The sequence below is a fragment of the Alexandromys fortis genome, unplaced genomic scaffold (genome assembly GCF_014885135.2).
Source record: "Alexandromys fortis isolate MF-2015 unplaced genomic scaffold, M_Fortis_MF-2015_v1.1 scaffold_9, whole genome shotgun sequence".
NCBI lineage: Eukaryota > Metazoa > Chordata > Mammalia > Rodentia > Cricetidae > Alexandromys > Alexandromys fortis.
In genome coordinates, this window is record NW_026067892.1 from 20,222,826 (window position 1) to 20,250,776 (window position 27,951).

The window sequence follows — 27,951 nt, forward strand, 5'->3', positions numbered from 1 at the left end:
AGCTCCAGAATTCAGTAAGAAGGTTGTACTGTCTGGACTCTAGGATCTTTCCACCCAAGAACCCCAAACCACCTCCTAAGGGACCTTCACTTTAAGAAATGAGTGAAAAGGGCCAAGTAGTCCTAGATTAGCTACTATTCCAGCAGCTAGAGATTGACAGTTACACTGGCTTTCCCTAAAGCCCATTTTCACCAGTGTGTGCTACCAACAGGGACAGAAAGCCTGGGCGGAGCTAATGTGCTCCTCCCACTTCTGGGGAGGTTCTACCTGGCCATGCTTAATGTCAACTTCCTTACAAACCCAGACACCACAGATTGGTGCATTTGATGACATGTGGTGACCCTTTTAATATCCAGCCTCTGCCCTCCATTTGAGAAGGTTGGCAGGCCTGCTGAGTGGATCCATTAGAAGAGACAGTGAAGAAGCAGTTACAGCCAGTACAGCTCTGGAGTCACCTACTCAAACCCTAGGCACAGCCCTCTGTGGTTTCTGTATCCATAAGGTTGTCCCACCTTTTGCAGCTGATCCACACTGAGCTGGAGGAGGAGCCTGGGGACCACAGCCCCAGCCAGGGCAGCCTCCGTTTCCGCCACAAGCCACCCATGGAGCTCAAGGGCCCGGACGGAATCCACATGGTGCACGGCAGCACAGGTACCCTGCTGGCCACTGACCTCAATAGCTTGCCAGAGGATGACCAGAAGGGGCTGGACCGCTCGCTGGAGACTCTGACAGCCTCAGAGGCAGTGGCCTTTGAGCGCAACGCCCGCACAGAGTCAGCCAAGTCCACCCCTCTGCACAAGCTTCGAGACGTGATCATGGAGAGCCCCCTGGAAATCACAGAGCTGTGATGTAGAGCCTCGCTGCTGAGCAGCCCACCCCACTACCCTCCAGGGCAGGAGCATGGCCAACTCTCTGCCCAGTCCAGCCTTCGTGAACGACCTTGGGCTGGCCCTGACAGCCTGGGCCGGCTGTTCAGATCGGCCTCCTGCCAGATACTGGTTCAGCATCTGATCTCTACCTTCATAAAATCGGTTATTTTTTTAAGAAAACTTTAAAAATGCTAAGTGTCTAAGGACAAGAAAGGTAAGGAGGGTCGCTGGGGGAGCCCCCAGAGACTGAGGACCAGCGCAGCTCCTCCCTATGCAACCACGATGGAGCAGAGGTCCTGCACAGAAGTGACAACTCTGCTGGCACACCCCTGCCTCAGTTCAAGTCCTACTGGACTTCTGCCTGCTGGACATCCAGGTGGCTCCCTGCCCCTGAACACACCAGGTTGATGTCGGCAACCCAGTACCCATCCCATCTTCCTGTCTTCTTGACTGCTTAGTTGAGAGACATGACCGATGTCCCCTTGGGTTTCGAATATAGAGTGTTTGTGTGTATTTCTAAATTAAGTTATTCCCTCAAGGTTTCCTCCAGGTTTTGTTTAACTGATACTCAATGAAAGTTTCTGGAATGCTCTGTTTAAAAAGAAAAGCAACTCACGTGGAACCAGCAATACACTGCCTCTGGTGACGTATGAGGTTCTGGGGGATGGGAGGGGCTTCTTGGCAAGGAGTGGCCATTAGGAGCTGAAGGGGCAGTGGGCTCAGAACCCACATGCCTCTGGCTGAGGTGTCAAAGAAACAAGCCCAGATGTGGTTAACAGAACTTTATTAAGTCACAGAAACTTTAGTGCAAAACAAATTAATATCTAGGTCCTTTTAGCTGCACATGCCCATCCTGCTGGCTGTCCCCTGGCAACCGGAGGCACGAGAGAAGCTTCAGTTCTTCAACAGACGGTACCTACTCTACACGGGGACCCCTCAGTTCATCACCTGCTGCCAGGCAGATGCTTCATCCACTATGAGGTGGCAAAAGGGCAATTCAACAAGAGCTATAAGGTAGCAAAGGGGCGTGCAGGGCGACAGCTGGGCAGACAACACTCTTCCCGGGCCTCACACAACAAAAAAAGGCCAGACTCACATGGGCAAGTTACATTCAGCAATTTCCCTCCCCACCCTAGCCCACAGAACCCCAAACAAGGCAGACAGGGGAATACAGGAAAGCAGAGGGGTAAGGCTGACCTAGACAGCAACATCCCAAGCAAGCCACCTGCAGGTGCTTCTGAAATCTCTGTGCTATGACAACGGCAATTTCATCATCCTAAAGACCTGATTATTCTGTGTTTCTAATTATCCATAGAAACTCCTTGGTACCACAGGAAGGGGAGCAGCTCCCTCTTCAAGGTAGGAGGTGGCCGTAAGAGCCCCATCCCCACACAAGTCAGGGCTCAGAAGATGCTCCTGCCCTCTGGCTCACCACCCCCTCCAGTATACGGGTGAAAGGGCAGCTGGAGGGCTGATCCCTGAGTGTCCTCATCCTTCAAGCAGAAAGGGGACACTGAAAGGGGCTGTCAGCGCCTCTCACATGACAGTAATGCTACAAGATGGAGGAAGGACAAAGGGCGGGGGGGGGGGGGGCCTATTTAGAATTAAGTCAAATAGATCTGTGTGTTCATTATGCTAGACCCACAGGTAGACTGCACTTCTGCAAGCTGGAAAACTAGTTCCACACATGGCGTTTGCAATGGTCGACAGCCTGGGAGGAGAAAAGGAAACAGGTTAGGCTGCACAAGACAAAACATTCATGGGTCACATGCAAATCAGCATCACTCCTGACTTTGTTCAAGTCACAGATGCTGAAAACCTAGGACACAATCAAAAGAACCTGTGGTCCTCAGACCCCCACCCCCGCTCATAAACACCTTTGGAGTACCCTTAGGTCAAAGCTCATGTTGGGTCTCTTAGGACCTACGAGGACTTGTGCAGAGGCTCTGGGTCCTACAGGTTTGGTACAATCCTAGTGATCATGTGTGAAACAAGGGAGAAACATTACTAGGGGACACTGATGGCTCGGTGGGTAAGAACACATTGCCACGCACAGCCTGATCCCTGGGACTACACCATGGAGGAAGAAGATAACTCCACAAACTTATTCTCTGACTGCTACCATGTCACGTAAGTACCCACGTATCCACCCCTTGACAAGAACAGTGAGGGCTGTGGCTCTCCAGAGGGCAGTCTAGGACACTCACATTGCACCGGGCTGCAGTCTCCATGTTCTGACACCAGTAGCTCGGGCCCCAGACACACTTCTCAGTTCCCAGCAGCAGTTTAGTGGCAGAAGGGCAAGCCCCAATTTTCTGTTGATAAAGCACAAAAGAAGAAAATGAGCTGCCTGGCCAAGCCCCTTCAGGGCTGAGATTAAAGAAGTCCCAGAATCTGACAGCAGCCTGGCTATCTTTCTCCCTGACCCCATTCCACCCCTGCTAGACAACATCCATGCTGCTACAGGGCCAGGCTCCCGGTGAGGCTTACCGAACACACAAAGGAAGGATCCATCACTTGCACCAAGATTTCCACCAATAGGGGCTCATATTCAGCCACAAAGTCATCACACTGCCAAGGAAAGGGACATGGGTTGGGATTTGGCTGTATCCATGCAGCTAGACATTCTGGGGGACTGACCTCACGAACCTAGGTTCTTTGCTGCCTCCCAGCCTCAAGCCTAGAGAACACAGGACCCCCTGCAGTTAGAGGGAAAGGACATTGACTGGGACATTAGTGAACAGCCACGCCCATACCTCCTTCTGGTAAGGGTCAGGCAGAAAGCTGCAGCCCTTCTCAAGTGCAGCCAGTATCTCCTCCTTGGTGCTGTTTTTCTCCAGGTTGTGTTCCAAATAGGTGACCAGTTTCTTGCACACCTCACAGAACCCACCGGTCTTCTGAGGTACATGTGCTACACAAAGGACACAGGGCTCAGTATTGGAGTCCTCCTTGGCCCTCTTTCCCCTCTATGTGCCCTGGACCTACCGCGCAAAGCAGGTTGTTTGGGCAATTCGGGCTGTTTAGACAGTGCAGGCACAATGGGCACTGCGGGCTGTTCAAGTGTCTCCACTGAATCAGGGTTGCCGGAACACAGGTGGATCGCACCACACACAAAGCTCGAGCTCATCTGACGCAGAAGGATGTCCAGCAGAGAGGGGCCGAATGTTGCCACCACCTCCGTGCACTTGGTGGAAGAGGGAGCGGGGAGCAGTGTGCAGGCTTTGCCCACAGCTTGAATTATTAGTCCCTGCAACAGATGAAAGGATGGCATCAGACTGGACCTAGCGAGGAAGACGAGACCCTAGACCCACCAGGGAACGGACCAACGGTGGGATCCCTCCCCTGGAGCACAATGGCTAATGCACAGGTTGCTGGAAGCCTCCCTCCTGGGTACTGGGATGTGCATTTGTCAGGAGATCATGTCCCATGGGCACCTTCTGACTCGAATACAGCAAGTGGACCCCACGCAAGAGGGAAACATACCTCAGTGGCATTGTTAGCCACTAGTGTAGACAACTTCTCCATCACAAAATGACAAGCCTTGCAGAAAATAATGTTTTGAGCCTGTGAAGAGAGAGAATGTTTTAAGGCTGGGACTTAACCTCCTGAGGCGTGTTCCTGCCACAGAATGGCAAACCTCAACAATGGCCACTGCCTACCCAATGCAAAGTGATGATGGGTTCTTCAGTACAATGCTCTAGCTACAGGGTGGGGAAACCCCTCTACCCCCAAAACCACACAGCAGCCCTTTTCTTCCTGGAACACTTCCCCTGGACACTTCATCACTCTGTATACTATGTTCAGGTGGGAGAATTAGATGGCAGTGTAGAACAGATTTGGTGTCTGCCTATTTAGAAGTCAACGTCAGCTCTTGATTTCCAGAATCCACCTCTGGTAATATAGTGATGGCAGGGGCCTCTGCACCTGCTGAGTTTCATCTCTGCTGTCCAACAGGCTCTTATTCCAAAGCCTAGAATTCTTAATTCAGATGACTGCCTTCTTTCTGGGAAAGGGGAGGAAGTGGTACCCAGACAATTCCCTTACTCTAGATGCTTTGCCATCTCTCCTGTGGCCACACATTGACACAGAGGAGGCAGGACGGGGAACAGATGGTGGCCAGATGCCATGGGTGATCTAGAACCAAAGGAGTCTGTGTGCAGGAGAAGACAAGGGGACGGTTAAGGACCAGAAGCCACAGTGGCAATGAACCAGAAGTTTGTGCAGGACACAGAACAGGAAAACAGCTGGTGGCCAGACAACATAGGTATTCCTGGATCAGAAGAGCATGTACGTGCTGTGTGTGAAGGTGTCAGGTCATATTCAATGCAGACTTATGGTATGAAGCAGGGTACCCCGGCCAAGGAAGGGTTCTAAGGACACAATATTGCCTGTGTACATACACACACGGGCAACAAGTCCAAAGAGGCTTCTACCCCAGGGCATGTGTTTGGGGAGCCTCCAGTTTATACTGTGGCTCTGAAGACAGGACCCAGAAAGCACACGTGAAACGGTTAGCTGGGAGCCAGGCCCTCAATCAGCTGAAAATAGGAGTATCCCCCAGCTCTCAATTTCAAATACATTTGCTACCCTGACTGGCGACTGAGAGGGCATGACAATGAGGAAGGGGAGGGTACGGGCTCTGGGAGCACACAGCAGTGATTGAAGGTACCTCATAGGAGTCCATCAGTTCCAGGGCAGGGAAGGTGTTCTTCATGGCCTCGCTGGCAGGGACCAAAGTCTTCATTGGTACTTTCTTGACCTCATCACAGAAGCCAACCAGAGCGCAAATTTCCTTGGGTTGCTGAAGAAAGAGTCACTGTCAGCCAGCCTGTGCCTGCTACCCTCCAACCCCTCCTTAGACACCAAGGTCAGGATGCTAAGACCCTGGCAGAAAGCTGACTCCTGCCCCTCACAGGCTGAGCTTTCAGATTCAATCCAAGAGGGCAGTGCCCGGACACCAGCTCCACCTGGAGGAAGCGGCCCTCAGCCTCTGCTGCTCTACTCAAGGCTACCATAAGATAGCCTTTTAGCATGTTTTGTACCCCCAAGGATGGCTGGGCTACATACTTGTCCCAGCTCACTGTCCGAGGTAAGCTCTCTAGAGGGAACTACGAGGCCCAGGATCTCACAGAAAGCCCAATGTGTCAATTAAAACCACGTGAGGAGGCAGCACCATTTAAAATAGTGCATTAAGGGGAAGAAATGCCGGCTTTTTTTTTTTTTTCTATGTTCACAACTGTACACAGTACATGTGAGAGCCCAGGACTCAAGCTGATTAGGCATGTCCAGTCACAAGGGATTCACGGAGATCCCCTCACCATCCACCATCTAGACACCAAGCCAGAGAACCATGTATGAATATTCCGACACACTGCCAAAGCCCAGAGCAAGCAAGCCCCATATACAGACCCTGTGTATTGTGTGAACCAACTACAGCCAGCACTCTGCTCTGGGCCCAGCATGGGAGCAGGGATGCAGAGAGCTAGAGTATGGTCCACCTGTACAACAGATGCTGGAAAACTAAGGCCATGTGTCTGTCCTAAAGTCCCTGTCTTTAACATGCCTTAAGAGTAGGAGATGGGGTCAGAATGAGACTAGAGGTACAAAAGCTTTTTTTGGCTGAGGGTGTGTGCCAAGATTTAGGGGGCCCACCTCTCTGAGGCAGCATAAATAAAAGTTCAGGCATTTCAATTTTTAGTCCTTTCCTGTGAGATTCAAATTGCCTTCCAGCCATCTAAAACTCAAATCCTAAAGCCTGCAGGCAATATTCAGAAGAGACCCAAAAGGGCAATGTCTTAGCCACTATGAACTAAACACTGATTCCCATGGCAAGCTACCTGTACAGTGAGGCCCCATGACCCAATCCTTAAAGGGTAGAAGCCACAATTGAGAGACCATGTACAAGTCTCTCCATCCAGCAAGTAAAGCCACATGTCTGCAACTAGTTTGCTCGTGCAGAAGCATTTCTGGAATTAGGAAAACAGCACAAAGTCATGCAATGCCACCCACTGTGAAGGGCTGGTGCCTTCACCGAAGAAAGCTAAGTTATCGCCATCACTACCCTGGCAACAGCATGCGTGCTGGTGCTGACCTGAGCACAGGCCCTGCTAGCTTCACCACCCTCTGGCCCTCCAAAAGGGGGAGTTAAGCCCCATGACCCAAAATGCTCAGTCTCAGGGGAAGGGTGCCTAGTATGGGGAGATCCTTCGTGCTACCTGTCAGAGCTCACCAAGCCAGACCAAAAGAAAAAAAGAAAAAACAAACAGAAGAAAAGAGCCAACTAGAAGCAGCAGACCACTACCACAAGCAAAATCTCATCACATACCTGATCCTGCTGTTGAACAAAAAAACAGGAAATCGGAGGTGAAAATAAGAGAAAGGAAAGGACACAACAGTTAAGAAAAATTAAAACAACAATCAAGCAGTTACTCAGGCATAAGGATGTCATAAAGGGAAGGGCAACATCCTGGCAGTAGGGAAAGATGGGGCATAGGAAGCTAGCCCAGTCCTCAAGGAACAGGCCATGCTACGCAGCTGGTAGAAACTGCCCCTGGAAAGGGCCTCCATGAGCTCAGGGCAGATGCCAGTTTGGAAGGTGGATATGTGGGCTTTGGTTAGAAATTCCAGCTTCAGTTATCCTAAGTGACAAACCGGGATGGGTGCATATACATGGCTATAAAGAAGCTCACGTTCCAAAGTCAGTATACTTTACTCCACAAAGGTCAGGAAAATGGTCATATAAATTATGTCCTTTGTAGCTCAATACAAGAGTAATGACCAGCTGGGCATGGTGGTACAAGCCTTTAATCCCAGCAGTAGGGATACCTCCCAATATTTTTAGGGAAAAAAAGGCAAGTAAAACTAACATGGCATATAAAATTATTTCACTGATTTGTTTTCAAAAGTCAATTTAATATTTTTTTAATAATTTTTTAAAAATGCTTTAAAAAAATTTCCCCCATACTATATGAAAAAAATGACTGAAGTTGCCCGGAAGGAAGAACTTCGCCCGGTCACTTCACATCAAAGGTTTATCTTTACCATGAAGGTCTTTATAAGCTGTCTTTAGATGTTTTTACTATGCAGGGCATGAGCAACGCTCATCAACAAGCCACTGGGCAAGAAGGACTGCTCTGGAGCAGGTCAGTGCAGCAGCTGGGTGGTAACACACACAAAGTAGGAAAGGGCTTATGTTCAAGCATGAATAGGAGAGACTCACAGCAGTCCGTGAGAGTTGAGACAGGTGCACAACCCCCACTCTACCAGTTAGAATAGAGCCAACTCCTGCTCCCTGGGGTCTGACCAACAGTCTGTCTCCCATGCCCCATGTTTCCCACCTCTCACAGGCAATGAACAAATCCCTGGACATCATCAGATGCCATCAGGAGCTGGGTAATTGAGCAGCAACTATAACTGACCCTACTTCCCTGGACACAGAACACAGGCTGCCCTTTGAATCCTCCCACCCTGGTTTAGTGGCAAGGCCACAATACCCCTACAGATCACAGCGTTCAGCCAGATACTAGCAATTTGATGGCCAGCTCACGCATGCACAGACCAGCAGGTCCCAGGCAACTAGGGCAGCTATCAGAGCAGTCCAGGGTCACATCAGCTAAGGAAGACTTTGCTGGCAGGAAGATGGGCTGAGATCATGAGTAGGGAGTTTGCTGGACAAAGAGAGTTTACGTTAGCCCACGAGTGGAAAGGGAGGATCCTAAAGCACGGAGCTGCCCCATGAGAATGCCAACCAGAAGCCCCTGGCCACCTACCATGTGCATCATCATCTGGACGGCAACTTGAGAATACTGGTCAACGTAGTTCTTGCACTGCAGAGAGAAGGGTTCAGCTCATCACCATCCAAACGGCCTTTCAACAGTGACGAATGGTAACTTAAAAATGGACAGCGACAAGACTACAATCCCAGCAACCAGAGGCTGAGGCCAGCCTGAGCTACAACAGAGAGACCTGCTCTCACAAGGAAAAAAAAAATCCCAGAATAGATCTAAGCATCTACTCAAGATTAACTAATATAGCAATTTGGTTATTCTACCTCCTATAAAAAAAAAAATGGACCTTGGAGTCCATTGTCTATAAATGCCCCAAGGTCAGAGTCACCATTGTTAGCAACCTAGAGAATGCAACTGCAAAACACTGGAAAGAACCTTCCAAAGCCATTTGGGACCTCTCTCAAGATACTAAGTGGGTTCTGAGGCCACAGAACCGAATAGCCTGCTGTCCTGCAAGATGCTATCAGGTGGCCCACTTCCTGGAAGAATTACAAGCCTCATTCACAGACCACAGCCATGCTTTTTAAGAGCAGGTTCTAGGGCTGGTATGATGACTCAGTAGGTAAAGGCAAGGCCACGAAGCCTGACAAACTGAGTTCTGTCCCTGAGGACCTACAACCAACTCCACGGGTTGTCTTTGTATGCTGTGGCGCGCACACACACACACCCCTACTTTTTAAAATAACAAAAATTAAAATGGTTCTAGTGTTTCTAATATATATGGTGACAGAAAAGGAAAACAAAACAAAAAAAAAAAAAAAAAAACAGCTTTACCAAAGTGATTTTCTTCCAGTTCCGACTCACCTACCCACAATCAATCTACACCCCTCTAAGACAGTGAGAAAAGAGAAACTCCGAAGCACCTCACCCTCGGAGCCACTGCGGTAGTCACTACTCACTCCCACCTTAGCCCAGAACACAACCAACGCGTGGGAACCAGAGGCTCACCATGTCAGCCATGCCTGGCCCCAGGCGGTCACACTCCTCCTTGACGTGCTCCACGAAGCCCTGGACAAAGGTGGCATTGGTCCTCACAGCAGTCTGGATGTCAGTCACCATCTTCACACAGTCCTGGCAGACATCCTCGTTGACCTACAAAGAGACCAGCAGCAAGCTCTGGGAGAATGTCACATCTCACACCCGGGGCCACAGTACTACCGATGACTGGCTTAACAGCTCCTGTGGGCCACCCGTTCTGGTATCAGTACTACATGAGGCTGGCAGTGGGGCATGGCCCGAAGTGGGAGGCATCTTTGCATAGTTAAAATATCCCACTCTTTAGAAACTGCAGAGTCAAGGGACAGACAGTGAAGTTCTGTTTAGCACTGTGTATGATGCTCCCACTACGCTCACCCTGACTCCACCCGCCTTCAGCTAACCTTGGGTTGGGGCTGGCTGCGGGGCTGATCCTGAGGGTACAGCAGAAGAGGGACATTGGCCATGAAGGGGGCAACCACCCTGGCCATGTCCACCTCTGGGATCTTGTTGGACTCAAGCTGTTTCTGGTAGTTTTGCTCAGCCAAGTACTTCTGGAGAGACTGGCACAGGTTGAGCGCAGCACACACTTCCCCGGGGTTGCTCTGGAATGGAGAAGAGACAGCTGAAAGCCCGCCCCACAGAGCAAGAGAAGCCTGCTGCCATCCAGTTAGTTCCTCCCTCGAGTCCACTAAAAGAACATCACACCACTCATTGTACCTAGGACAAATAGGAAGGTTACCAAAGATCCTACTCCAGAGGCCTCGCACCCCCAAAAGGTCGCTGTTGCTCACTATCAGCTCTTCCGTAAAGGAAGATGAGCCACTGACAGAGGAAGGCCAGCGACTGAGTAATGGTCACCATCCGCTCACAAGCTGCATGCTAACACAACCCACTGGTTTCAAACACCTTCCACATGGCTCAGATTCTCATCCCTTACTGTAACTATGCTCATGACCACCTCAGGAACATCTCCAGTTTACATCCAATTCTATCCCATCCAGCCTACTCCCCAGAGACCCAGAAGATGTTCCCAACACTGCAGGCTCTGTATTGCCACTCCAGGAGTAAGGCTTATGGCTGGTCTATTCATTCTTTAAAACGCGATGTGTGTCTGTCCATCTCCACTATCCCCACCACACCTCCAGTAATGAACGCTGTAATGTCCTTCCCGGGTATCTTGCCATGAGACATAGAAGGCTCTGTGTTGCATGCCCACCTTCCTCACAAAACCTTGGCTCCATCTTTGGCACTCTTAGCCCCAGTGGCTGGCTTCTTCAGCACCTCTCCTTCGTGAAGGCCTTTCAAATTCCACAAACTAGCTCCTGGTTCACTGCTGACCCACGTTTCTGGCATCCAGCTTGGGCACACACACGTGCTGTGACAAGTGAGCACCTCAGCAGCTGCTCCCACACTGCATCCCCAGGATTACTCCTCAAGTCTACACGCACAGAGGTGAAGCCCTGAGCTTGCTCTAGAAAGAGGCCTGACAAGAATTACTGATTTCTTCTATCTATCGAAAGCATGTGAGAGTTCAAGGCACCCTGGCCCCAGCAAAGCAGACAGGAAAGCCACCATGCCGCAGCTACTCCAGGCAAGGAGCCCTGTCAAAAGCTGCAGGAGACAAGCAAAGCCATGAACTCACTTCCCTTTTCAGCACCTCTGCTCTGGACCCTCCCCGATCACCTACCATCTCCCCCTTAATCATGTCCAGGACGACGGGCAGGTAAGAATCAACTGCCTCCTTGCACGAGGTCGACAGGCTGGAGTCATGGATCCATTCACAGGTCTTCTCCAGGTAACGAAGGATCTCCTCCTACAAGGGGACACAGCACAGGCAAAAGGTCCTTCATCGGTGACCAGCAACAATCATGAAGGCCTGAGTTTAGATCCTCAGTATCCATATACATAAAAGTCAGAGTTGGCAAGTACACCTCAAACCCAGTGCTGGGAAGGCAGGGAATATGTATGCGTATAAAAACAGGCAGATCCCAAGGGGCAGCTGGCCAGACATTCTAGCTGAAATGACAAGCCCGTTTTTAGTGAAAAAGGAAGAGAGATAGAGGTAGACACCCAGAGTCAACAGCAGCCCACATAGATGAGCAAACCCACACATCATATGTACACCGACAATTGATGGTGTTAGAGCTGGCTGTGGTGGTATATTCCTACAATTCCAACACTCAGACAGCTAAGGCAAAAGACAGCAAGTTCAAAGTTTAAGTAAAGCCTGGGCTACCTAATAAGACTCTGCCTTAACACAACAGCTGGTACTATATAGTCTTTAATCCCAGCACTCAGGAGGCAGAGACAGGCATATCTTAGTTTGAGGGCAGCCTGCTCTACACAGATAGTTCTCTGCATAGTGACATCCTGCCTAAAAAAATAAATCAATAAAAAGGAGAGATGGCTCAACAGTTAAAGCTCTTGAGAGGACCTGGGTTTGGGGTTCGGGTCTCAGCACCCACATGTTGGCTCACAGCCACCTGCAGCTCCAGTTCCAGGGGGTTCTATGCTTTCTTTTGACCTGTGAGCACCAGGCATATAGATGGCACAAATATACACATGCAGGCAAAACACACGTAAGAAAAATACATTTAAAAAATCTTTAAAAAAAATTAAAAATAAAACATTTAAGAGCAAAACAAACTCACTCTGTCAGATTTAGTGAGTCCTATAAGGCCCGGCATGTCAGTGCTTGCCACCTCTGGGCCAATAACTCCTCTCTGGAGCCCAGAGTCACAGACAGGTGTCCCCAAAGACACTCAACCTCCAGCCACAGCCCACCCACCCTGCTCCACCGCAGCTCACCTGAGTGGAATTGTTCTTCAGCAAGTTCCCAGCCTCAGTCACGACGGTTTTGCATATATCACATGGGAGGGATTTCTAAGAGGAAAAGAACGTAACAGAGAAAGTTCTGAACACAATCACCCAACGAACCCCTCCTATCCCACTCCCACAGCGCTGCCCTAAATCACTGCCACGCTATCCATCCAGCAGGTTCCAGAAACTCGCTAAGAGAAAGCAATACTCAAAACAGGACTGAAAGCAAATGAGATCCAGGGAAAGTCCTGGCCACACGACAATTTTCTACTGGGTGATTGGGCAATGTTCAATCAAGTTTTCTTCTCTTGCTAAAAGTGGGTGGTGACCAGCCCTGACAAGTTCAAACCCAAACTCCACTAAGTCAAACTGAGCCTGTCCCACCCACGTGTCCCAGCACAAGCCAGTAAAAGCCCCATTATTCCGTGCTTGGTCCCTGAAGAAGAACACATGGGAAGTCTGCCCATCTCCATCCACTCCCCAGAGCCCCACATTAACATGCTCCATTTATCGTCATCTTCCTTCCCTAGTACAGTTACAGTGGGAATAAATGGCATCGCTACAGCAGGGTCTGGGGGCGCAGTCAGTGGTCCGCCTGGCTGAGGGATGAGGGACAGTGAGCAGATAGAGTTTGAGTGTCCTGGGATGAACAATGAAGGCTGGGTATGTCTGTGTGCCTGCATCACAACCCACTAGCCCCTCACCTGGGGAGGGGAGCAGGCCTGAGGAAGGCCCACAGGGAGTGGAGGACCACCAAGAGACAAAATACCTAAAGGATGGGACTCTGAGGTACGCAGGACAGAACCAGAACTGAGAGGCCAGAGGGCAGTATGAGGCTGGCACTCACCGCTGTGGGCTTGCTCCACACCATCTGCTGGCAGTGCTTCAAGGCCCCACAATCCACTGCCGTCTTCAGGTCTCTGCACAGCACTGCTGAGCCCCCAGCGCATATCTTCGGGTCTTGGACAGGGGAGGTCAGAGCTAAAAGGAGAAACAATATGAGGATGGGCCCCTTTCCAACAAGCCTGGTACATACGTCCACAGCTCTGAGGACCTGCCCTGCCTGTCGGCTGCAGTCACTTGGCCCTCACTAGCCCATGAAATGCTAACTGGGTCATACAAATGGCTGGCCAGATAGAGAACCTGTCCTTAGTCATGGACTAACGGGACACATTTGTCCTGTCTATTAGAAACAGTATCAGGTTTTTGAGTCCCCAAAATCAAAATCTGATTATAGCAATCCCAGCACTCAGGAGGCGGAGGTAGAGGATGGTGAGTTTGGGGCCAGCCTGGGCTACACAATCAGATATCTCAAAACAAAAAGAAAATCAATGCAGAGATTTTATCAGACACAAAGGAAGATGGGATAGCACGAGGACCAACCTTGGAGATACTCGGCCTAAGTCAAACAAGAAAACCCCATAGCCCTCAGGGACACCGTTTCACCTTGGACAGAGAGCCACCTGCCTACATTCCACAAACACACGGATCCATGAGCAGGCTCTTCCTAAAGACTAAGGGAATGAATGATATGCTATATCACTGCGTCCACAAGCTTCACTGAGGTTCCCTCAACAGGTGAAGCAGGTTCACCTGATGGCATTCATCTCTTCGAACTATCACGTGAACCATGAATCTGCTGCCCGCACTCCTGCCTACACACACACACGCACACGCACACGCACACGCACACACGCGCGCACACAGGCCAAACCAGGCTGAAAACGGGTACTGGGGGTCATAAGGCAAAGGGTTCCTAGAAGCTAAGCTATACACACTACCTGAGATCTGCCCTGGGTTCCAGACCAGTCTAGGCTACTAGTCTAGGCAAACAATGTTCCCAAACAAAAGAATACATGGTCTGGTGCTCCCCAGTGAGGAAAGGAAGGTACCAACTGGGTCTCTAGGTAAAGGACTGCACAGTGGCAGGCACATGGGGAACCGGAAGCCGGCAAGCTCAAATGCTAGTAGACCAGGAAGGCAGGGCTGGTGGGACAGCTGACTGCTTGCACTGCCTATTTCCCCCACCGTCACCAGGGACCTGCTGAACGACTGCCATCACAAGCCCAAGCCACAGACAAACCCTGTTGCCTTGCCCTCTAGGAACTTGACATAGAAACCATGCTCTATCACGACGCTATCTGTTCTGACCAGGAGGCTGAGGTCTGAAAGGAACACTGACCCAGGTAACAAACAGCATCTTATCTGATCCCTGAGCACACTATCCAACGACCCGTCCCAGGACAGGAGCCCACGCTATGAACAACATTGCAGCAGTGGCTAGGGATGTGAGGCCACAGGACAAGCAGGTTCACATCTGCACTTTAACCACAAGACCAGAGGATGCAGAAGTGAAAAGGGGACAACACAGACGGCAGAGCATCTCACTGGAAAGTTAATAAGAAAACCGAGGCACGCTGACATGCCCACAAACCCACACTAAGGAGGAGGAAGAAGGAGAATGGCTTATCTGAGCTGTACGACTTGTTTTATTTGAGATCTTGTCTCAAAGAGCAAAAATAATGGGGGGGGGGGGTTGGCTCCAGGACCCACATGGGAGAAGAGCAGCGAAAATATCTCAGAGACATGCACAGTGGCTTTCAAAAAGGTGAGGCTGCCCTGCCTATGACAGGGGAGTGGAGCTGTTTCCAGACCCCAGAGCACTGAGAAATTAAAGGCAGAGGGGCCACTAACACAATACGGACACACCAAGGGAAGGCCTGGGCTGCCGTGACACCCAGTGACACCCAGTCCCGGGGTATTCATCCATAACCAAGTGTAGTAATTACCCGGGGATGGAGAGATGGCTCAGCGGTTGAGAACACAGACTGCTCTTGCAAAGGACCTGAATTAATACCTATAACTCCAGCTCCAGGAAGATCTCACTCTTCTGGCCTCCGTGGGCACCCATACTCATATACATACATACACATAATCAAAACTAAATCCTTTTCAAGTAATTACCCCAAACCACTTTCTATTCAGTTATTTCCCAAAAATATGTTCCCAGGCAATGTTTTGGCCTCCATTCTCAGCCTCCCACAGCTTGTCCTTAAAATCAACTTCCTCTGGGGTGGTTGGTTAACAACCTCTAAGAAAGTTCTCAGACTGTTTGCCTGAGCTCCTAGCAGGTCCTGGTTCAACCTGCTGTTATGCATGTCCTTACAGACATGAACAACACTCAGCAAGCCCAAGTTAAACCATACTTCAAGTCAAGGGTCTGGCACCGGAGTCAAAGCCCTGGCTGGAGAAGTTGTCCTCAGGGGAGGAAAGAGGAGAGTACTGTTGTCTCCCCCCCCACACACACACTACTCTTCTGAGATAAGGCTTCCATTTGTAGCCCAGGCTGGCCTCAAACTCCCATCTTCCTGCCTCAGCCGCCCTAGTGCTGACGGGAAGAGGTAAGCCACCATACCTGGTTTCAGCTTTAATCCCAGCACCAGGAGGCAGGTGGTTCTCTGGCTAGCCAGGGCTATAGTGAGACCTTGTCTCAAACAAAACAAAAAGTGGCTAAGATGGTTGATAGTGCGCAATGGCAAACAGAGTGCTTGCCTAGTATAGCTGGGAGCCAGGCTCAATTTCCAGTTCTGACAAACAACTTAATAATAAAATAATCTACAATAAAACCAGATATCAACAGAATCATATGGTATTAAGAATGGCTGATGGGAGTCTGGCCTGATGCCAGGCTCAAAACACTCCCAGAGAGCTGGTGAGACGGCTCAGTGGGTAAAGGTACTCACTGCCAAGCCTGATGACCTAAGTTCGACCCCTGGATCCCACATGGTAAAAAAACTGACACAATTTGCACATGTGGTATGTGTGTCTACACACAAATAAATGTGGGGGTGGGGCTGGGGAAGGTGTTTTTATTCTTTAAGAGACACTCAGAAGTTAGGTGAAGTCCAGCATGACAGGCTGAGACAGGGGGATTATGGAAGTCAATTGGTATTTAACAAGATCCTGTCTACAAAATAAAATGAATTAACAAGATGGCTCAATGGACAAGACATGTGTGCTGCCAAGCCTGGCAACCTGAGTCAGATCCCTGGGACCTGTGTGACAGGAAGAACCCCCACAAGTTGACCTCTGACCTCCACACTCACACCACGGTACATGTACACACTCCACCCTATATATACAAATAAATCATAAGGCTGGGAGGCAAGGATTGCTCAGAGTCCTGTGTGGCCTGGGCACTCTTGAAATATCTTGAAGGATTTAAAGCTTCAGACCAGGATTCCTTGGATTCATCCCATGCACTGAATTAATTTAGACATGGCACAGAACATGACCCGCCTCCCGGTCTAGCTCTGCGACTTCCTGTGCAAACTACTGTTCTCCCAAGCTTGTGTGTGCACCATTAAACCAAAGCTTCTGATGTCAGGCGACTGAAGAGTCAAGATGATCTTATCATACACAAACACCCTAACTGCCAGAGCTCACCACAACCACCACCCTCATCCCTCAGGAACTGTCACCCGCAGCGCATCCCAGCCTGGCTGGCGTGGCCTTGCACTGGAGCTCACTTCTAGTCATGTGCCCTGGAGAGCTTGGCCTCCTCAAGTCTGCACGTGGGGTGTTACTAGACCTGCTTCAAGGGAGCTGCAAGCATTACCTGACACCTATAAAACATGTGCCGTCACACAACAGTGGGTGCCACTGTAATCACCTGCAGCTCTGACAGCAGCAGGACCTCCTGGAGACCCACTCTCCTGATGAGAACAGAGGGCTCACATCACACAGCTGGACAGAAGCTGTTCTCTCGGTCCACTGGACATTTATCAGGGACATGGGAGAGCAGAGACCTGGACAGCTGTAGGCCAACCATCTCAGAGGCTGTTAGTCACTGACCCCAAGTCCCAGGAGTCAAGCAAGGGGAGTGAGCCCCAGGACACCTGCCAGGAGCCGAGGAAACAGTTCTGGTTTCTCTAGGAGCTAAACAAGTTCTGCACAAGTCAGAACAAGGAGAGCCATGCGAGGAGCAAACACTGCGGCTACAATGCATTGTGAACTGTAACACTGGGCAGTAGCCACCAGCTAATTACCCTCCGAGGAACTCCCTACACCAGACTCATTGTCTGGAACACATACCTGGAACTTATTCTTTATTCTGTGCACATGTATGTGCATGTCACAAGTGTACATGCATGTATGTGTAGAGCTCAATCTTAAGTGATATTCCTCAGGAGCCATCCACCTAGTCTTTTGACATGGGATCTCAATAGGACCACATATTACATCACCACAACTGACCAGAAAGCCCCAGGATCCACCTGTCTCTGCCTCCCCGGTGCTGGGGTTAGACACCATTTTATGTGGCTTGTGGGTTCTAGGGATCAAACTCAGGTCCTCATGCCTGCTGAGTCATCACCCAGTCCGACAACACATCACATGTATAAACATTTGCCCTACTTCTCACAGCCTTCTCTTCTCAAAGGGCAAGGACTACAGCCGAGACCAACCAGGATCGAACCCCCAGCCTGGCTGTATATTAACCCTGATAACTTACTCATGTCAATCATCTGCAAAGATAGAAACCATCTCAGAGCCTCTGTGAAGATGAAATTAGGGAGCACACAGGGTCTCTGGTGCCTGGAAAATTCTGAGATCTATGTGGCCAACTATAAACCATGGGGGGAAGAACAAGGGGGAGAACCAACAGAAAAGTTGTTCATGTTCTAGTGTTTACAATTCAGCATGAAACTATTTTTCCTCAGGTTATTTTTTAGATCAGAATAACCCTTACAACTGGTTAAACAGCTGATATCCTGTACAGAAGATGAGCCATTCCCCACATCCATCTCCCTTCTCTCATGCAACCAGCATGGATGCCTAGCTTAGCACACCGATGCCAGAATGAGAGACTATGCAATCTCCTCTGCAGCAGGGTCTGAAGGGGCCATTACATCTTCCATGAAACTTAGTCACACTGGCTAGAACCTCATCAGCCATCTTGGAACATGAACGAAAAAAAGGCCAGACCACAAGGATGCAAAGCGTGAAGCTGAGGGTCTGTTTCAGAGGTCTCTCCTAGGAGAGCCAGAGCTGGACCACCAGGCTCCGAGCAATGACTGGTGCACCCTTCTACCAGGCTGCAGCAGCTCTAATTCTAGGTCTGTTTGCTGCGGTCAAAACTAAACCCTACTGATGCACATGCTCATCAGCCGCTGTTTACCAGAACATCCCCACACAAGTCTGTCACTCATCAGACATGCCTCCATGGGGGCTCTGCAAACCATGGATACAATGCAACCATCTTGCCTAGAATATGCACCTACCTGTTGTTCGTTGAATAGCCTCTATATTTTGACCATCCTTGTGCCCTTCCTTTTAACAATTAATGTAACCTGTGCTAATGTCATTTGAATCTGGTTACCAAAAGAGTAAAAGGAAAATGCTCAGGCTGCCTGAGCAACTGCATTCCACAGCTTACTGCATCTAGTGCCTGGGGATGCATCACCACGGCAACAGCTAAGTTGCTTAGAAACGAATAGGAGACCCAGTGTTGCCCTAGGTTCCCTTTGGGGACACTTCTCAGGGAAGTGGATACACTGCAGTGCCTGTCTCCCCACTCAGCTAGGCTTCCAGAGGCCTTCACTGGCATGACGTGTAATTGTCTCCTTACAGAGTCCGCTTCCAGAGCTTTACTGTGTGTTGCCCATCCAGGCTTTATGAGACCTCAGCTCCAAAGAAACCAATTCTGACAAGGTTCTTCCTCAAGTGGTCACACAGCAGGTGCTGAGGAGACTTCCAGATACTTAGATAAGATCACCACACCCTGTCCTGAAGGACAGCCCAGGCTCAGGCCAGAGGAGAAGAGAGAGGAGGCAGGCCCACCCAGAGGCACAGCAGTGCGGTTCTAGAACCTCAGGAGAGCTGGTCATTCACGGCAATGCTCCACTCCTGGTCCAGCAAGTCCAGGTCAGGAAACAGACTCAGTCAGCCTCACTCACCAGCAAGGACCCCTGCACACCAGGCCATGCAGCCTGGGCACTGGCTTCACTGGAGATGACACACCAGGCACACCCTACCAATGGACAAATGTTGTGATCTGAACTTGACCTGTGTGGCTTCTCAGAGAGCAAAGCTCTCGGACACAAGCAAGCCACCTACAATTTCACTCTGGGATTCCTTTGATTGAAAACTAACATTTTTGCCCTCCTCTGGTAACTTAGGCAGGCTGCTGGAATGGCCAGCATTCGGGCTGGCTGCTCAGCTCTGCCACTGCCATCACGAGGACCTAAGCCAATCTGCCTTTAGTAGAAAGTTACCTCGGGAAGGATTGGATATTCTGGCTGCAGCCCATGCCCCTCAGTTGTTCAAGGTGCAGGCTTAAAAAGCAGGTCCCAGAAACCCCAAAAAGAGGGGTAAGATAATACCGCAAGCTCCTCACATCAATTCTTTTTTCCAGAAGTATCTGACATGTGGCTCAGCAGACCCAACACAGCAGCAGCTGTGTGTTAAATAACACCAGCCAGGTGTCGAGGTTGTGGGGGAGGGGACAGAGCTCAGTAGTTAAGCACTTGCCTAGCATGCACAAGCCCTGGTTCCTTACCCAGAAACACACAGAGTGACACACACACACACACACACACACACACACCCGAGGGGTAAAGGGAGCGACACGGAATCAATAATCCACGGGAATTATTAAAACAATAATCCACAAGCTCTCTGGAGTCTGCAGTAACTTCTACACATAAGGGGGTCCTGGGGTTTCTAACTAGTTTTTTCTGTTATTAGCACGCACAATGACAGGTCTCACGGTGCCATTCTCAGGCGTTGCTCAGTCTGCTCGCAGAGGCCTCCCCGCACTGCCCACTCAAATCAAAACCCTGATGCTCAGAGAGAACCACCAGTTTCTGGAAGGGTGGGGAAATGTCACTTCCCCAAATTATAGCTGGTTCCCTTTTCAGGTTCATCTTGCCTCTGGGTCCTAAGACCCACAGAAAAATCATCTCCCACAGGCATTGGCGGGGGTGTCCCTCCAGCCTGACCACAAACTACTGTGAAAGTATACTTCATCTGAGCCCAGAGAGTCACACTGGGTTTGTCAGCTCCCCGAAACAATGTCTCAATGTTAACGTCAGAACATAAACTGCTCCACTTAATCCTGATAAAGACTGGATACACCCAGCATGAGGACACTGACCTATAATCCCAGCTATTCAGAAGGCTGAGGCAAGAAGGTCACAAATCCAAGGCCTGCCAAGGCTACAGAACTAGGAGTTCAAACTGCCACACTTACTGAGGCCCTGTCTCAAAATAAAAGAGCTGGGAATGTAGCTCTCCTGGGGAGGGCGACTGATTGCTTAGCAGGACCCCAGGAGAGACAAGACAGAGAAGCAGACAGACCAGGTATGGTGGAGAGCTGTAACTCCAGCATGAGAAAAACTGAAGGAGAACTGCCATCAGTTTGAGGTCAGCAATAACCACACAGAAAGACCCTATCTCTAACAGTCTAATCTGAGAGCCCCTAGGTTCGACCCAAGCAATGAAAAGGTGAGATTTAACACCATTCTTACTTACATGTAAGGATTATTTTGCTTATATGTATGTGTGAGAAAAGTACCAGTGGAGCCCAAAAAAGAGTACCCAGTTCCCAGGAATGGAGTTACAGCCAGTGGTGAGCTGCCCCATGGGGGCTGGGAATCAAAATTTAGGTGCTGTGCAAAAGCAGCCAATGCTCTTAAGCACTGAGCCATCTCTCCAGCCCCTAATCACATCTGTTTATTTCTATGTGCATGCAGAGACTCTCATCACTGCACACACGCAGAAGCTAAGGGGTTAGCGCAGGCTTGGTGGCAAGCGCCTTTACCTGCTGACCCATCATGGGCCCTCTTTGGCACTATCAGCACTCAGTTTCTGACACTGACCTCGGTCATCATCCTTTCCCGCCCACACTGTAACCTGACAATGCGAGCACTGTGGTATAAGCTGCAGACACGGTCAGTAGCTTGCCATTAAGCCAGAAGAGTTTCATGGCCAAGTTTGGGGTGAGAGTCTAGTTCAGGCAGCGCAGTGGGAACACTAAAGCCATATACCTGAGCAGACATGAAGGTACAGAGGGACTTATTTTTAGGGAAGATGTTCCAGGAAGGACCCACAAGGTCACGTACACTTAAAAAAAAAAAAAAGGATTTAACTTAACTTACTCTCTGTGCAGACGAGTGGAGGTCAGATAACTTGCAAGTCAGTCTCCCCTTCCACTATATGAGTCCTTGGGATCAGACTCAAATCTGAGCCATCTTACCACCACCAACGCCACCTACCCACTCTTAACCAACTAGGGGACATGATAACTGGACAGGAATACTGGAATAGGAAATGAGACTATTGGGGAACTTGGTAAAAATCTGCCAAATCTGCAGTCTGGTCAGTAAGTCAATGTCTTCCCCAGCCCCAACCCACCTTCCCTATATTAGCAAAGCAAACTGCAAGCCAGAGGGAGATCCCTTCAGGGAGAAGCAAATGATTTATAAGAAATAAATTCCTGTTGCTTAAGCTGAAAACAAACCATTGCATACACGCGGTAGATAAAATAAGCTAGGTCAAGGGTTTCAGGAACTGGCTGCACTGCCACTGTAACTGGTTCATAAATCTAAAGCCTTAGAAACAGAAGTGACTCGCTCTGCTGAGGCAGGATTACCAATACTTCCAGACCAATCTGGGCAGCACAAAGAAGCCGGGGTGAATGTGAGATGCTGCCTCATGGATGAACAGACCACACAGGGCAGAGGGTTCTGCGTCAGTGTATGATTGGCACCCAGGCTAGAGTGATTGGCAGAGGAGACCATTTCTTAAGCTGGTCACTCCCCTCCCACTTCTCTGCATGTCTAAAAAGACCAAGAAGCAAAGACAGCGCACATACTACCATTTCTGTTAAAGAAGGGAAAGGAAACACGGTAGCTCTGCGGGTATAGTTCCATGCGTGAGGTTCTGAGAAGAGGGAGAAAGGACACAGGATGCACTGAGTGAGACAGGGAGATGGCAGTGGGACACTATCGTTCCCGGCTAGCCTTTGAACCTGCTTTCTGTATGTAGTGATTATTAATTAATCCCAACAGCGTACTGACATTACGTATGGGGAATAACGCCAGGCTCGGGACTTAAAACAGACTTACCCCAAGATTCACAGTCACTGACAACAGGTCTAGATGCAAGTGTTTACTCTAAAAGCAGTTGGGATCCACGGATGCTGGAGCGTTAAAGGCTGGCCTGGTAGCCAAACTTGATTCGCTACCTCCTAGCTTCTGGCTAACTACCCTACTTATTTTCCTAACTCCATAATTATGCCCAACACACATTCTTAATAAGTCTTTTAAATTTGCTGCTAATCTACACAGCAACCCTTGAAATGAAAAGACACCACGGAAATCGCCAAGCCAAGGGCAGAGGAGGGTTTCCATGCTGGTGGGACAAGGATAAAAAACAACCGGATACCGTGCTGTCAGTGTGGAGCAGCAGAAAGAAATTCATTAAATCCTCGGGGCACTGCGGCGAGGGAGTAACAGTGGATGCCAGGTGGCATATGAAGAAATCAGGACATTAAGTACCTGGCCTAAGGCCACAGTGCTGACAGTGAGATAGCACTACGCTCCGTACCCAACCTGGACTACCTATAATCCCAATTTGGGAGGCAGAGGCAGGAAGACGGCAACAATTTCGTAACAAATCCCAGGCCAGCCAAGACGGCAAAACCCTGTCTCAAAAACCTAGACTCCAAAGGATTATTCTGGAACTTCACTGGATCTGAAAAAAACAAGGAATAAATAAAGTAACTAGTGCTTTTACAATAGTCAAAGTCTCCGCCCCCACCTTAACCACTTAACCACTGCTGGTTTTGTTTTGAGACCAAGTTTCACGATGTAGATCAGGATGAACTCAAACTCACAAGAGCTCTGCCCTTGTGCTCCTGAGATTAATTAAAGGGTCTCTCTATGCAGCCTTGGCTGGCCTGGAACTCTACATGGACCAGATTGGCCTCAAACTCAGAGATCCACCTGGCCTCTGCCTCCCAAGTGCTGTGATTAAAGGCTCATGGTACGACGCCCTGCTGTGCCCACCGACTTAAGCGGAGAGCAGCTGGGGATCTAGCTCACTAGTAAAGTGCTTGCCTAGTAATCAATCACAAGGTACTGGCTTCCAGCACTAGTGCCGCCACCAATTAAGTTAATAAATAAAACAGTGTAATTTGAAACAAGACACAGTGATCAATACACACCCAAAACCTCAGGACTAAGAAGACAGAGGCAGATCAAGATCAAAAAGGAGGTTCTGAGTTCAAGGCCTGAGCGGGGCCTTCAGTCTCAGCACTCAGGAGGCAGAGGCAGAGGGGGCTGAATCTCTGTGAGTTCAAGGAGAACCTGGTCTACATCGTGAGTTCCAGGGCAATAATAAAACCCTGTCTCAAAAAAAGATTTTTTTAATTAACATTGAGCTGGAGGGGGTGGGAAGGATGGCTGAGAGGTTAAGAGCACTAGCTGCATCTCGAGAGAGAGGACCGGGGTTGAATTCTCAGCATCCACTTGGTAGCTCAGAAGTGTCTATAACTCCAGTTCCAGGGGACATGCATATACATGCAGGCAAAATACCCACACACATGAAATAAACCTTTAAAAAAATTGAGCTGGAGGTGTTGTGGCTCAATGGGAGAGTAGGTGCTTAACTTGCAAAGTCCTGAATTCAGTCCCCCAGGACCAAAAACAAAAACAAGCAGGCGGGCCAATGCAATCAGTGATCTTGCCCATTCTTTCTTTTTCTAAGCAAATCCAGAATACCTAGGACAAGAGAAGAAGCCCTGAGTTCAACCCTCAGTTGTGTGTGTGTGTGGGGGGGGGGGGATCAGATCTGTAACTTCCTGCAATGGAGGAATACTCTAGAGTCAACAGCCCACTTCCAAAAAAAAAAAAAAAAAAGCAGCAGGGACTTCCCAGTAGTGTCCCAACCCTACAGAGCAACAACCTGCCCTTCCTCTTCCTGTCCATTTCAGATCCTGCCAATAGCTTGGACATTCCAGTTTTACATAAGAAAATAGAGGCCTAGGGTTAAGAGTCTAGGGTGCTTGCCAGGCTTCTAAGGCCCTTGAGTGAAAGTAAAAATACAGGCTAGGTTCCCCTTCCCTGAGCTAGACAATTCCCTCCAACTCAAAGCCAATAGACTTCAGAACAACCTGTCAAATATACGCCAAAAACTTGACAAGATGGGCTGGGGAGACAGCTCAGCAGTTCTGCTGCACAAGCCCCAGGGCCTAAGTTCAGATCCCCAGCACCCACATAAACCGAGCGTGGTCACACACTCTCACCTAAGCACTGTGGGGATGGACACAGAGGATGCCTGGGGCTTTGCTGGCTGCCAGCTGAGCTCTCAGGTTCAGCGAGAGACCTGGACTCTAGGGGATAAAGAAGTATGAGAAAGTGTGCCTGTCGGCCTCCCTGGCCCTGAAGAGGCATGTATACCCTCACACCACCCAAACACACACCCAAACACAAAACTGACAGAGGCTAGCCATGGTGGCTCACACCTGTAATTCCAGCCAGCACTCCGGCCTGTGAAACAGGAGGATTACGTTCAAGGTTAACCTGTGCTGCACAGTAGGCTACAAGCAGGAACCTGCCTTTAAAAAAAAAAAAAAAAAAAAGCTACCTTTTGCTAAACAGGATTTACTCGGCATAATCAGCAGGTGAAACTGGGGGTTCCTGTTGTTACTTATAACTTAAGCAGGCTAAGCTACAATACACAGCCTCTGTGTATACAGACACTAAGGGGTTAGCCACAGCCCAAGTGACAGCGGCAATGGCAGCTTTGGCGAGAGCATCTCTCCCCTGCCAGCACCTTGCTCACCAACCCCAACCCACCTGTCCCCATTGGAGCAACCCCCAACTGCACATCCTGACACTAAGATTCCTGGACACTGGAGGGAGCAGAGCTGTTTCCTACAAGCAGGCCCAGACACAGCACGAGCGGATTCAGGGGCTGCCACTGCAGACAGCTAATGATGCCCCCGTGCTGGTTAGGCTGACCCTGGCACCGTGTCACCATTCTGGAGAGCAAATGCATGAAAATTACAGCCAGCACAGGGTTTGGTTTGGTTTTTATTCTTTATATATTTTTAAAAATTGTGTGTTTGTGTGTGTGCGCGCGATGCATGTGCACCTGTGCTCTGGAGACTGACATCAAAGAAAACCAGTAGGAGTCAGGGCTCACTCTCCCTCAACCATGTAGAGCCTGAAAATGGAACTGAGGTCAGGCCTAACATTGAGTACCTGCTGTGGTATCTGAGCAGTCCTGCTAATGGAACATGTAAAGAGACAGTCTCACATCCTCCAGACAACAGCCTACAGCTTAAGTCTGGGCACCTGTCCTCATTCCCTATGAAGAGGTTAAACTGGCCTTCAATTCTTTTAGCACATCTCTACTTTCTGTCTAGGTGGGAAAGGCAGGAAAGCTGGATGGGTGGTGAAGAGTAGCCCAAAATAGGCTTCGGTACAGGCGTCGGTAGCCCCAGGCTTTTGTGAAGATTGGACAGGACCTGCAACACTAACCACTCAGGATATAATTAGAGCGCAAGCCAAGAACTCTCTCCAGAGCCTGATTGGCACCCTGCACTACAGTAGTGCCACACTGAACCCACAGGCCCCGAGAGCCTCAGGGAGCACACAAGGGCAAGAGTCACCCCGGACTTTACCAACAACTCGGTGGTGGAGAGTACTCAAGACAAGCTAGCATTCTTCCAGTTATCAGTGTGACCTTGGCTTACCGGAAGGGCCGGCAGTTAGACCAAGGCCCTTCAAACCTGAGCGCTCAGTGAAAACAGGACCTAGTTAACCAGGGCAGGTGAACTACATATGCATTAGCAATAGATTTTAGTTTTCCAAGGAAAACAATTAAGGGCTGTAGTGACTTGGTCAGAGGGTCCAAGTCACAATGCCCCACACTGCAGAAAGAGAAAAAAAGAAGTCTGTTTTTGGTGGTGTGGGTGAATCAGAACTCACGAGGGATGGGATGACTCAATGCCAACAAGAGCAAATGCATTTCTTTTCATTTTCTTGCAACACAATCTCAATACATAGCCCAGACTAGCCTCGAAATTTGTGTAGTGCAGGCTAGCCTCTAATTCAAGACCCTCCCATCTCAGCCTTCCAAATGCTGAGATCACAAGTGTTCACTACCCTAACCCGATCAATACTTTATTCTTTTAAGCACAGGTAATTCCCCTTCATTTAGTTGGAGGCAGGAGGATCAGGAGTTCAATGTAATCCTCAAGCTGTATAGCAACTTCAAGGCCAGCATGGGCTACATAAGACACCGTCGTCCCCAAGAAAAGTTTAAAGCCACTTTGGGGTACTTAGCCAGACCCTGTCTTAGAAAGAGCCCCCTCCTCCACTGACTGGTTACAAATAAGCAGACCCTGTAGTTGGGGGCTATAGTTGTTTACTTCCTTTGGTGGAAAATGCCAATTTGAGAGGATCCCCTCTGTAGGGATTAAAATCTCAATTCATAGCTGTCTGTGCATGAAATGAGGCCAGACGTAAGGCAAGACGTAAGGGAAAGATCCGCCACAGCGAACCAGGTGGCCTCACCTAGAATCAAGGTGATGCAGTGGGGCCCTTGGCGCTGCCATGGTAACCTGCAGTGCTTTTTAACAAAAGCATCGGTATTATTTTAGAAACCCAACTTCTGTGTCCAGCTCTCACACAACAAAATAAAGGCTGGCCAATGGTTTCGCCAGATCAAACAGCAAAAATATGAGGTTCAATGCAATGGGGACCACACAACTCCCCCCAAGACCGACTACGCTCCGGAATTCACACACATGTCAAACACAGACAAAAGCAGACACACAGGAGCTTCTTGCAACCCCCACACCGTGCAGTCTAAGGCAGAGGTCACGAGCCAACCTGGCCTACAGAACCAGGCTTCAGGCCTTGTCGCTCACAAGCGCCAGGACAGGGACAAGGCGGTGGGGGAAGGGAGAGGCCACCCCGATTCCCACCCTCTCCCACCCACCCCAGGGAGAAGCGAGGCCACCTGCAAGGCCTTGGCCAAAAGCCTGCGCGCGCGCACACACACACACACAAGGGACACGCCACCTCCCCCATCTGCCCACTCGAGTTTTCAGGGAGTCGGGACCAGGTCCCCTCAGACACGGGCCCCGGCCCGCGCTTGCGCACTGTGCGGCCTCGCCAAGCGCGTCCCGGAAAGCGAGCGGAGGGCGAGGCCCGTTTCGGCCGGGCTGCCCTGCAACCGGGACCCAGGGGACACACTACAGCGTCCCTCTCCACCAGACCGAGTACCCCCGAAGCTCACCGGCGACCAGAAGGCTCGCGAAGACGGCGAGAGCGTACATGGCGCCGCTGCACTCCGCAGGCTGCAATGCAGATCGTCAGCTGATCGGGCGGCTATAAACCTACCCCCCCAGCCCCGACGCGGACGCCAGTGCGCAGGCGCGGGCCCCGCCCCAACTGGGCGCAGCCTGACTCAGCGTCGCGCCG

General features: G+C 50.0%; 2 protein-coding genes across 4 annotated transcripts in view; one reads left to right on the top strand and one right to left on the bottom strand.

Annotated features, from left to right (window-relative positions):
* LOC126498939 (cadherin-23) overlaps positions 1 to 2,483 on the top strand; it is a 71,232-nt gene extending 68,749 nt beyond the window's left edge. For both annotated transcript variants that reach the window (XM_050137953.1, XM_050137946.1), the window contains one exon: positions 522 to 2,483. In XM_050137953.1, the coding sequence (XP_049993910.1) occupies positions 522 to 848 (327 nt within the window). In that variant the 3' untranslated portion in view covers positions 849 to 2,483. The remainder of the gene's footprint in view (positions 1 to 521) is intronic.
* On the bottom strand, positions 1,637 to 27,916 carry Psap (prosaposin). Of its 2 annotated transcripts, XM_050137956.1 has the most exons (14): positions 27,767 to 27,916; positions 13,302 to 13,435; positions 12,443 to 12,517; positions 11,322 to 11,447; positions 10,036 to 10,236; positions 9,605 to 9,748; positions 8,639 to 8,695; positions 5,539 to 5,670; positions 4,353 to 4,433; positions 3,855 to 4,116; positions 3,626 to 3,780; positions 3,360 to 3,440; positions 3,077 to 3,184; positions 1,637 to 2,580 (listed from the first exon to the last, which is right to left on the bottom strand). In XM_050137956.1, the coding sequence occupies exons 1-14, from the start codon at positions 27,804 to 27,806 to the stop codon at positions 2,545 to 2,547; spliced, it is 1,632 nt and encodes a 543-aa protein (XP_049993913.1). In that variant the 5' UTR covers positions 27,807 to 27,916; the 3' UTR covers positions 1,637 to 2,544. The 2 variants fall into 2 exon arrangements, with proteins under 2 accessions (XP_049993913.1, XP_049993919.1); XM_050137962.1 differs by lacking the exon at positions 10,036 to 10,236.
* Between the last annotated feature and the right edge of the window lie 35 nt (positions 27,917 to 27,951).

Excerpts from the sequence above, each read along its gene's own strand:
- Psap (XM_050137956.1), bottom strand. The coding sequence starts at position 27,806 with ATGTACGCTCTCGCCGTCTTCGCGAGCCTTCTGGTCGCCG. Across the intron at positions 4,117-4,352 it reads TGGCTAACAATGCCACTGAG|GGACTAATAATTCAAGCTGT; the intron begins GTATGTTTCCCT and ends CATCTGTTGCAG. Across the intron at positions 3,185-3,359 it reads ATCCTTCCTTTGTGTGTTCG|AAAATTGGGGCTTGCCCTTC; the intron begins GTAAGCCTCACC and ends CTTTATCAACAG.